Genomic DNA, 12,818 nt, shown 5'->3' on the forward strand with positions numbered 1-12,818 from the left:
TGAGAAACCGTAAAGAAAACACACTTAAGCCAAAAAAAAGCTGACTTAACCATAGAGTGAACGTAATGAAATTAAATAATTTTAATCGGATTATATAATCAAAACAGCACAAGAAGATTGTGAAAGAATGGTTCGTAAAATAAGGAGTACATATATATTCCTAATATACTGTTCCGCACGTTACAACGTAACTGCACTGTATACAATGCTAAGTCTCGCAAGTCACCCTTATGTAACCCTTTCGGTTTTAATCTGCATCTCGTCAAATGCCGCCCCCCCCCCCAGTGGCTCAGTTGTAAGTCCTATAATGCTACAAATTGGGTTTCGTTACCAGTAATAGGAGCAGTGAAGATAGCCTATTGTGTAGCTTTGTGCTTAACAATAAACAGACAAAAAAAAATCTCATCCAATGTTGTTGTTTTTTCAGGAAGCCCATTGTTGGATTTTTGGTGCTTTTTCTAATGGTGCTTGGTTCAAACCTTGCTGTGGGTTTGCTAACAGCATTCAACAACTACTTTCCAACCGTGTTACATCTTGCTCCTGATGCCAAGTAAGTATTTTTGCACCTAATCAAACAGTTTCATCCTAATTCAGTTTCATCCTAATGTTGTATTTTTTCCATCCATCCAATTTGCGGAAAATACAAATATTTATCTATATATGTATAACAAGCGAGATAGCAAAATACTTATTATATTTCATTAGTTAAATTGGAATTTTTATCGTACGCATATCAATGTTTTATCAAGTATTATAAGGTTATTAAGTGTGTACAAGTAATACAAAACATTTTGTAAATGTAAAATGATGTAGGTATGGCGACCCGCACAAATACAAAATGGTCCCGAGGTCGGTCAGTTCGTCCGACCTCGTTGCAAGAGTCTGTAATAATTAAGACATATTTTGACTGAACTTGATTTTCCTTGTACGTAAGTCCTAGACTCTTAGTTACACTACATTTATGCCTAACCTGACACCACTATGACATTGTGGTAAACAAACTGTATACCAACAGTCAGGAATATATAACTTCCAACTGTAATGATATTAGAGACAAGTATGTATTTTACAGTGTAATATTAAAGTTTTATATTGAAAGTCATGTAGGGATGGTCTATATATACCTGTATCATCCCTATTTTCTTGTTTGCGTTCTTTTTGTGGCACTGCCATCCCTACATCATTTGACATTTACAAAATGTTTTTATTACTTGTTTTGTACCTGAAAGTTAATGTATGTGTTCTATGAATATGTGTAATAAAATTTAATATTATGTGTATTGATTTTTTTTTACTCCATCACTTCATACATGTTATAGGGGTTGGTTTTCTAAAGACACCGATAGCATAGTGTACAAAGCATCGAGTATTCTACATGTTACAGTCATCTTATGTTCATCTATTATCGGCTGGTAATTCCTGTTTCACCCTGTACTTAAGCTTTATAAAGGAATACCATATTTCTATAAAAAAAAGCTAACTACAAGGGATAATGATAACATCGTTTAATTGGAATTATGATTTTTTAAAATTATTACTAGTTATTACGACTAAGCGACGACATCGTGCACTGCCCAGAAACATATAGAGTGGATTTAGGTTTAAACTGGCGTTAGTGATAAAGTAGTTGTAGAGTTATCTCGACTGACACAAGAAGAAGAAAGATGAACAATTTGGTAGGTTAGTCACTTTCTGGTTTGGTATCTTAGTGATGGTTTCTTGCCTTGTTGGATAGAGAAACAAATAAAAGTGAATGGAAATCATCTTTTGAAGTAAAACTCTCTGTCACTGTTGATTTTTAGCGTGCATATTTGTATTATGCCTACCGTCTCTATGATATAAACACTGTTGGTGTGTTTGCTATAACTGCAACGTATTTTCGTCTTATTTCAAGTTATATAACATTTTTTGTTTACCTTTCTATTCATATATAAAGTTGAAAACTTCCTAACGTTTATTTTAGATAGACATTATTACTGAGTCTTTAATTTAAATCAGTGATATTTAATGGATTATTTATCTGCTTTATTTTAGCAAAGAGCTTCACAATGGGCTATTTATGCTCTGTACACAGCGGGTATCAAACCCCAGAATTTAGCATCGTAAGTCCTGAAACTTACCATTGACCCACCAGGTGGGACCATTAGATGGATAAAAATTATCTTGAAGACAAAAATTTAAGCTTTACTGTGCATAGCGTGTTCGGCTGCGGAGCGAATGGTCTGAGGTTCAAGAAGCAATGTCGTTGAACTATCTCTGCGCTTTCATCTGTGGGCAAGTAATACAAGTGGCACTAAGTCCCATTATTCAGTTCAAAGAGTGTTGCAAAACATTTGAGGAGGCGGATACTGTTAACTGGTTTCCTTTCTCTGATTAGTAGTTTAGAATTAGAGATGATAATACCTTACCCTAGGGGGATTTATCATCTGGCCATTTAGACCATTTGCGCTTAAGATACCAATTACCTTAACAAGTTATGAGTAGGTCTGAGGGCTTTTAATGCTAAAAATTCAGGTTATGATATCAAAGATGGGCATAGCACAGATAACCAATAGTGTAATTATATGCTTAACAACAAAAATTAGTTAAAATAACTAGTTCCGTATCGTCACGAATATACATTTTTGGAAAGATGCAATAAATTAATTTCCAGACAACCGCTATTTATAAAATCTATATCGAATAAATTTCTATTAAAAGATTTACAAGTTACTAAGGAAAAAGGAATTAACCATATCAGTGTTTTCTACAGTGGAAAGAAATATATATTACATTAGCGTTGACCTCTGGCTAACAAATCACTGGTAAAAACGTTTTGGTTTGCAGATCCCTCTAGTGATAGGTATTTGCAAACAAAAAACAAACATTTCTAGAGCTTGTTGGTAGTTGGTTTAAATAACACTAATTGAATGATGGTAAAATTTCACCATTTAGTGAGGCATAAGTAGCTCATAATTTGACGGTAGTTACTATTGGCTACTTGCCTTACCTCTGGTCAGTATGTTTGTTTGTTGTAATTTAAGCATAAAGCTACACAATGGGCTATCTGGGCTCCGCCCACTAGGAGTATCAAAACCCGGTTTCTACTTCTGGTCAGTAGTTCAAAACTAGGGACGGCGGCAGATAGCCATAGTAGCTTTGTTATAAATAGTATTTCAAATTCTTAATAATAAAAAAAATGTTGAATAGACTTCCCTTTACCCATAAACAAACAGCCTAAAATATATCACTCTGTTGTTTAAAAAAAAATGTTTTATTAAAACCTTTTTTTAATTACAGATTTAATGAAGAAATTGTAATGGATATTTACTGGAAACCCTACACACATATGGGCCCATACTGCGTTGGTATAATTGTAGCTTACTTAATCCTACACTATCGAGATACCGTTATAGATCCGGTAAGTGAAATATCCTTTTCTTTCTCTTTTCATTGCCTATAGGAATAGTACGCTCCGTATAGCACTATATATGTAAAGGAAATAACCTTGAATGGTGAAATATACTTCTGGTGACAATATCTAAGCAACTCTTTAGACACATTTACTAGATAACAGTTATCATATTATCTGTGAACAGAAGAAAAAAGTAGCACGCCACCTACACAATGACCCATTCTTTCGGTTGAGCTTAATACTGATAATTTATTCTAATTTAGCATACCTCCCCCCCCCCCTTGTGTGTATTTGTTGTGTGTTTGTCAGCAAGATTTCTCGAAGACGGCTAAATGGATTAGGACGAAAGTTGATAGACATTTGGATTATTACCAAACTTAGCAGTGATTAGTTTTTGGAGGGTCAAGGTCACAGTAAGGTCAGGATGATAAAAAAAACTATCTGTTAACATGGGGACCCATTTTTCACACTATTTTTGCTCTATGGAAAGTAATCAAAAGTCATTTCATTGGTTCAGTAATATTTAAGTCAGTAATATTTTCAAAATTACTGTTTTTTCATGTTTTACTTCTAAAAAAATGGGCTGAGTGTGGCCTAGTAGCTAATGTGCTCAGACAGTGAAGCCGAAGCTACTTAGTTCATGTCCCATTTTCACAAAAACTTAGTCCGAACTTTGAAACAGTGGGTGCGCTATACGAGTGACGTTCAAATACGATTATTCATTAAGACAAGAGTAGCTAAAGAGATGACACTAGTATATCAGTTCAAAGTTAGAGATGGGTGTGTGTGAATACATCTCTCGTGTACATTTCCACGAATATCTGAAAACTTACCATATTCCACTTGTATTAAATGGATATATCACAGTCTAGTATCCTCGAGTTTAAGTATATCACAATTATATCTTCACAGGCGAAGTATAACACTTCACTTAATTTTGACATATCGTTATTTCTCCGATATAGGTGATATAGATGATTTAAAACTAATGGAAGATTAGAATTAGAAAATATTTTGCATTTTGGCTTAGATCACAAACTAATTGAGAAACTTGGAAAAACGAAACCACAATTATTGTTAAACAGTGCGTGGATGAATCTGATATCAGCAATCACGAGTACCTTTATATATCTCAATAAGAGTAGATTCAAATTTCTGCTAGTTTACAAGCATACACTCCGCTCCCCCTTCTCTTGTGTGTGTGTGTGTGTTTGTCACACAAGATTTCTCGAAAACGGTTGAATGGATTCGGACAAAAGTTGGTAGACATTTGGATTATTACCCAACTTAGAAGTGATTAGTTTTAACTTTCTCATTTAAATCTTTCAAGAGAAACTTTAAAATTTCAAATATACGCTTGTTATTACTAACAGGTACTAATAATTTTGTGTTAATTCGACGAATTTTATATCCTTATCTCTCTGTCATGATGTATGAGTATATCCACAAATCTGTTATTTTTAGTTTGTAAATGAAACCTAATTTGTAACACTGTTTTATGTGAAAACGTTTAACTCTTCTTTGTTGAACATTCATTTGTTAATTATAGAAGTTCTCATTGTCGAATTTTTCACTGTGTTGCTAGATTAGCTTTGTTGGAAGGTTGGGACTTTTAATGAATAGATAAACCAGCAAATATTGTTATTATCTATACACAAATTATTGTCTTCATTTTATTATGTTTCAAAGGCCTTGCAGGTATTCTTGTGGATCATTGCTATAACTTGCAACGTTTCAACTTTGTACGGAGCCTACGAGTTCAATAGGGGAAACCTCCCTCCCGCCTGGGAAGCTGGCTTGTACGCTTCTCTCTATCACACTGTATGGGCTGTTGGACTGGGTTGGTTGACATTTGCTTGTGCTACAGGCAGAGGAGGTACGTGCGTAATATTCGTGTCGACAAATAGTGTTATTTTTGCCGAAACTTTGTCGTTTCTTTCAAAATGTGATTGTTTTTGTTGGTTTAAATGCGTATTATTGCAAAAGACACAAATATTCAAATACCGACCCTAAACAGACAAAATACACTGGTAAAATACCATTATGGTTCAAATGTAGCCGTCCATAATTTCAAATTATAGACCAGAGGGAAAGAAGTCATCCAGCCGCACCGCTGCCACAAGGGCTTTATTATTGTTTCTTTAATCGAATATCGGGATTAACTGTCACTTTTATAACGCGACTACAACTGAATGCGCGGAGCGTGTTCAGTTCATCACATATCGAGGCTTGAACCCCCTAAGTACATAACCCAGAACAATAACCTCTAGGCTATATTCTGTCTTAAAATATACTGTTGAAACATCGTCCGCTGCTGTTTATCTAATACCTGTATTTCGCGATAGGCGTATAACGAAAGAAAATAAACCAAAATAAACCACGATTTGTTAGTAGGAAAGTCTCTACATTATATTCAGTATTCTTATACTTATCATTCCTTTACGATGTAGGTAAAAAGAAAAGACGAAAACTTGAATTTACAAGGCCACTGCTATGCAACTCTACCAGTAACTAGAATTTGTTCACATAAAATAATAATAATAATAATTAGGCCCAAATATAGTTGAGTAGTTCTAATTACACAATCGATCCTGTTTGAAAGTTCGATCCTAAACTTTTTAGTCAATTCTCCTCTCCCCCCCCCCCAAAAAAAAATATAAAAAAATGAGATAATACATTTCTAAAATCAATAATTAACGCAGACAACGTTTGACTTTACAATTTATACCCAGATCAATCCAAGGCTCTCATTAAAACAACTATTTACAGCCTTCCGATACTATCGCATATTTATATCTAAGCTACGTATTACACCATTCTACTAGTGCTACTACAAAAGATCACGCTACCTATAACAACAATGGGCCTATCTTCACGTTTATTTGATACCCAGTCTGAAAGTCTGTTTGGTGGGTTGATTCCCAAACAAAACTTTCCGATAATCTAATTCTTTCTCTTTTTTTTCTAATTCTAAATAGAGATTTGAACTGTTTGCGATATATGGAATCTGAATTGTCCATGAGCTTGTCCGAACTAGTACTAATTTCTAGGCTACGAGGAAGTAAAACCCACACTTCAGTACAAATTCCCACACAAAATATGGTAGTAACCGTACATGTTGCGCCGAACAAGATTTGGTTCCTCAGTTCCATAAATGCGTTTCCTCCGCGGTTTTCGCGAGTTCTATCGATAGAGATGGTCGAAGAATGCTGAACGAAATTTTCTTGCCGCTCTAAAATGTCTAAGTGTAATACCTTTCAGGACATTAACACTTCTAATATTTTATGCAAAGCACAGTTCGTTGGCTTTAACCGGAAACCGTGATGCCTATCTGTAACCCCCCCCCCCCCGAATTTGGTCTTACTGACTCACTAAATGTGTTAATATTGTGCTTATATTTTTCCAAGTATTTAATTATTTATAAAGATTATTTAATAATTATGGCACTTAAGCTACCAGAATGTGCTGGTAACATGGTATTTTCCCACGAAATTAGGTGTTGTTGTTCTTTTCTTCAACATGTCCCTCTACGTCTAAAGAGAAATTACTGTCACATATCTTTTAGATTCGTTTAACCTATATTTCAAATGTCTTGTAGTCCGTCGGATGTAAATATTTCTGCATATACAATGTATTTTATTCTACAACGTGTTAGATTTCATTTTTCAAACTATAAAAGAAATATTGCGTTAGAAAATGGATAATTATTGTTATTTCTTAGACATTCTCAAACGTCAGATCTATGTTTTTAATACCTTACTACCTGCAAACGATATCTAATGATAATGATATATGTATGACAAATCATATGTAATGATAATCATTTCTCATACAGATATCATTATCATTACATATGATTTGTCATACAAGTATCATTATCATTAGATATCATTTCTCATACAGATATCATTATCATTACATATGATTTGTCATACATATATCATTATCATTAGATATGATTTGTCATACAGGTATCATTATCATTAGATATGATTAGTCATACAAATATCATTATTATTGTATATCATTTCTCATACAGATATCATTATCATTACATATGATTTGTCATACAGATATCATATATAATAATAATGATATTTGTATGACTAATCATATCTAATGATAATGATACCTGTATGACAAATCATATCTAATGATAATGATACCTGTATGACAAATCATATGTAATAATAATGATATTTGTATGACAAATCATATCTAATGATAATTATATTTGTATGACAACATCATATCTAATGATAATTATATTTGTATGACAAATCATATCTAATGATAATTATATTTGTATGACAAATCATATCTAATGATATTATATTTGTATGACAACTCATATCTAATGATAATGATACTTGTATGACAAATCATATCTAATGATAATCATATTTGTATGACAAATCATATCTAATGATAATTATATTTGTGTGACAAACCTATCCATAATTATACATGTGTTGCTATGTAAATTAGGTTTGATCAATTCCTTCCTCTCGTGGAAAATCTTCCTTCCTCTTGGTCGACTCACTTACTCGGCCTATCTATGCCATTTTGTTATCTTCTGGGTAAGGAACGGACTCCAACGTGAACGACGAAATTTCAGCCATTTTGAACAGGTAGGTGTTTGATTTACAAAGTTTATGTTAATTTTTCATTTTTAAAACCAAACTTATTAGTATATACTTGACTCCCTAAAAACATGTTTGTTGTAAGTTGTCTGGAATAAGAATCATTTCTAAAACCCACTTTGTTGTTTTCTGTTGTTTTTCAAAAAGTCTAATTGTCTCCTAATACCTAGAATTAATTATTTTACTTTTCAGTCTTTTGACTTCGCTGGCTACATTACTATGACAATGTTCATTGCACTCGGTGTTTATTTGCTGTTCGAAGCTCCTTTTGGCGCCCTTGAGAAACTTATGTTTCCTAGAGGGCGTCAAAACAAGGATGACGTTAAAACCAAACAAGATACAGAAACGTCCGCACCGACATTCGGTCGCTGGAAGCAGTGCAGTTCAAAAACAGCGGTAGTCTTAAAACAGGTCAATTTCAAAGAGAATATATTCACTCTTCCAACAGAAAACACGTAAATGGAACGAACAAGAACAGGTTCATGCCGATGAATTAACTCTATTATATACAGCTTAATTAATGATTAGGATAGTTGAAAACAATATGTACAAAACTTGTTGATTTTTGCACTAACAAAACTGGTGTAATTATTAGTTCATTATTAACCATATACTTAATAATTCTTACCAGAAAATGAAAAATATTCAATTTAAATTTGTACATGTATTTTCATACTTTAAAAAATATGGAAACGGGGAGATTAATTAAGATCATTATTGCTTATTATTATTATTATCGCGATCGTTATTATTAATCCTTAGGCCAATAAGATATATTTATTGTAGTCCTAACTCGGTATATTTTGATTTCTGCCAAGAATGTATTTTGATAGATACTAACTATCATGTGTAGAATAAAAAAAAACAATGATGTAATTTGTATTCGAAATACACACACATATATATATATCTGTGTGTGTGAGAATGTGTGTGAAGGGTATATATATACTTTATGTGTATATAAACATTTATATCTCTTATTATATGATTTTGTAAACTTTATATTCTACTAGGTACTAAACGAAAAATAGCAATAAAAATAATTTTTGGATTGGCTGTTTAAGTACTTACATTTCACTTCTGCTAACACTACATTCTAGTACTTAAAAAAAAAAGATTTTCAAGGTTTCATTTTTTTCATGTCTTATCGTTTCTTTATGAAGCTGTTTCAGAAAACTGGAAGCTAGTACAAACGAAATGAGTCAAAACCATTACTTTGAGTATATTGCTAGGAAACCAGTGGCTGAACTTAAAACTTCTATAATGGTTAATACACTAAACATAACACAACAAGAAAGATTAGTAAAATCTTGCTATAACAAGCTCACGTAACGAGGAATAATTAAATCTATTACAGTAGCTATCTGTCTGAATTTAGCAAAGGACAGGGACTGAAGGAATAATACAAGTTTTCTATATTTTGTGTACACGCTAAAAAAATGAGGAATTTATAATCTGAAAAGGACACGTGAAATTGTCATATTTTCATCCATATACATTTGGTATTGTACGTTATTATGAATTAAAACTATATTTTAGTTAGTTTTCCAAATTAGTACGTCTGTTTGTGCATGTAATAACGCAATAAATCAATGTATGTGTAACATATGAATAGATTAAAGTGTCTTCATCAAATACAAAATAATTGAGAAAAAAAATTTTTTGATAAACATACATTTTCGTTACATGATTTACGCATGCTCTGAATCGAAAATAGACAGATAATGTTTTATTTTACATTTAAATCTGGTGGAGATATTTTAACTTACAATGGTGGGAGGAATAATCAAACATAATTCTGGAATAAGAAGTATGGGATGTTTCGATTAATAGCATTGAAAACCAGAGGAAGTTTTGAAAGCTAAAGAGTTACAGAAAAACGCAAAGAAATTTATGTATTTAACAAATATCTCGAAAGAACTCAAATATACAAATGTTTAAAGGCTAGAGGGAATGCAGCTAGTAATCACCACCCAACGTCTCGTGGTGCTCTTTTACCAACGAATAGTGGGATTGACCGTCACATTATAATACCCCCATTGCTGAAAAGGCGAGCACGTTTGGTGGGACTGGGATTCGAAACCACGACCCGCAGATTGCGAATCGAGCGCCTAAACCAACTGGCTATGCCAAGCCAAGGAAGATATAGAAAGACTAGAGACGAAATAATTTTTTTTTCGTGATGTAGTAATTCCGAATTAATTAGGCTTGTACTTGTGTTATTAAGCATAGAAATATATAATGGGCTATCTGTGCTGTGCCCACTCCGGGTATCGAAAGCCAAGTTAACGAAGCGTATAAGTTATTCTGTTAATGGGTTGGTAGAAATTGGCAAGCGTGTAGCAGCTTTAAAGCACCGAAACTAGAAAGTTACCTTTATAAATTTTGGGTTTGGCAGAAATTTACTATAAACGATTAACAAAAAATCCATTTCATAAAAGTATTGTGTTGACATTTGATTTAAATCCAGAACAAAAATACATATTGTTTGGTTTGAATTTCGTGCAAAGCTACACAAGGGTTATCTACGCAAGACATCCCTATTTTAGTAGTGAGAGACTAGAGGGAAGACAGCTAGTCATCACCACCTACCGCCAACTCTTAAGCTACTCTTTTACCAACCACTAGCAGGATTGACCATCACATTATAACGTCCCTACGGCTGAAAGGGCGAGCATGTTTGGTGGGACGGGGATTCGAATCCGCGATCTTCACGTTGTGAGTCAAGCGCCCTAACTACCAGACCATGAAAACTAAAGAAATGAAACATTTTCGATCAACGAGCCTTACTGCGACCTCTTTCAAAAAAAAGGTGTAAGTTTAAACTTTAACTGGTAACCTTCATTACTGAATATGACTAGGACCTAAGACTGTAACGAAGGGTAGGTTTTAACCTTCGAAAGTTCGCAACGCATTATCGAACAAAGTTTCAGAGTGATTTGCATAATTTACAGACTAGATGTACTTCCGCAGGGTCCCCAAAAGTGTTCTGTTTCAAGAGTAAATAAAACCAAAATTAAGAATAACAAAAACTTTTATTTCTTGCTTTTGAAGTTCACGCCATGCTGTGTTGTAGCTTACAGAATGCATAATTCTTCTCGTGATTCATGGCATGCGTACATTTTACTGACGTCACGATAGTTCCAATCACAACGTTGAGTGTCCTTTTATGATGTCATTTTAGTGTCTACTGATTGACTGACAATTGGTTGGTTGAAGTTTATTGGTGCAAAGCAACATGGACTGACTGATAGACAACACACTACTGTATGGTAGTGCGAGTGGTTAAAACAGGTGACGTCACTAGAATTACAATTTTATATTTAATTGAAAACTCTTTAATTTTACAGGTAATACATACATATATATATGTGAAATCAAACGTTCACACGTAGTTTAAAAAAGTCATATGGAACAATCAAATGCTTTTATATCTTAAATAAAAAGTAAAAAAGGCACGTTGATCTGATGCTACATGCGATACTCAATATAGCTACGTACAGTAAGCTTGCACTGTCATAGCACCCTATTACGCCCAGTTTAAACATCTACAACTGTCTTAGACAACGTAGATCTTTATTTAACAGTCATCGTTCCAAACAGGTTAACAATATTAGTCTTTTTTTAGGACAAAATTGACCATTAATTAAACATACCTAATAAACATAATAATGAATAAACAGTAAAACAAAAAAGACTAACACTAACAGTATAATTTGAAAACAATTACAACAAAGAGTTACAAGCGAGTGTTATACTCAGTTATTTTTTAACAATATCGTTGATTAAGTAAATATACGTCTTGGATAGGGAAGTAAATATAGTTTCAAGGTGTTAGTTTCTCAACCTTTTTGTTTTATGTTTCATACTAATTATAACATAAAACTTCTCTTACATTTTGTACACTAGGAGTTCAGTACATTTTATAGTTGCAACGAAACGCTGTGTGTACCCATCACCCCACCAATGCACAGAGGAATAACACACGCGGGATATGGTAGGTGATCCAGCACTCAAGGAGGAGGAGGAGGGATTAGGGTTGAGGTAAAATATACTATTTTAAAATTGTATTTGTTTATTGATTTCACCAAAGAAGCGTTTATAATACTCAAATACGCAGGTAATACCTCTTGTTATGGTAAGAAGGCTTCAAGGTAATAAAAAGAGTCAAATAAAACTTTGCACGAGAAACAATAAGTATGATATAATTTAAATCCAAGGTCTCATTTAAACAAACAAAAAGCATACGTTATTATTGTTCCCCTAAATATAAAACATAGAAGAATAAATAAATTACAAATAGCCAGCACTCTGAACAGTTTCTTAGAGTGGCCATTTTTTTCCATCGGTTCCTGGAAGGTATTCATTTTTTTTTCCTTTAGTTACTAACTTTTCTTTGATCGCGGAATTCACTTGGTTAACCCCTGGCTACAGTTTGTGTTTGGACAAGTTCTCTTTTACATGGAGGCTCTGTTCACGCTTGGCCCTGATTAAGATCTTAAAACAGCTTGAGTGGACGACTACGTCACGCTCGTCTATAATGTGTACCAATTTCCAGTACACTTAATCTATCCACAGTCACCGTTTCCAATCTAGCGAATCCATTGAATAACCTAGCTAATTCTAACAACTGGCTATGATTTTTTTTTAATAAAAGTTTGTAAGTTTATTTACCGTTATGAAAATTGTCTTTTAACTTACAGCTATAATTGGGAAATGGTGTCTGATGCAGGGTAATTAAGACTATTTATCTTGTATAAAAAATCCTCACAAAAGTAGGA

The 12,818-nt window shown here is 33.3% G+C and overlaps 1 protein-coding gene across 1 annotated transcript in view; it reads left to right on the forward strand.

The window, feature by feature from the left end:
- The window catches only part of LOC106457844 (nose resistant to fluoxetine protein 6-like), a 26,927-nt gene extending 18,431 nt beyond the window's left edge, over positions 1-8,496 (forward strand). Inside the window, exons 7-11 of the mRNA XM_022383893.1 lie at positions 428-550; positions 3,280-3,400; positions 5,084-5,270; positions 7,883-8,025; positions 8,230-8,496. Of these exons, the coding sequence (XP_022239601.1) occupies positions 428-550; positions 3,280-3,400; positions 5,084-5,270; positions 7,883-8,025; positions 8,230-8,496 (841 nt within the window). The remainder of the gene's footprint in view (positions 1-427; positions 551-3,279; positions 3,401-5,083; positions 5,271-7,882; positions 8,026-8,229) is intronic.
- The last annotated feature ends 4,322 nt before the right edge of the window (positions 8,497-12,818 follow it).

Source organism: Limulus polyphemus, unplaced genomic scaffold (assembly GCF_000517525.1).
Source record: "Limulus polyphemus unplaced genomic scaffold, Limulus_polyphemus-2.1.2 Scaffold381, whole genome shotgun sequence".
In the NCBI taxonomy this organism is placed as follows: Eukaryota; Metazoa; Arthropoda; class Merostomata; order Xiphosura; family Limulidae; genus Limulus; species Limulus polyphemus.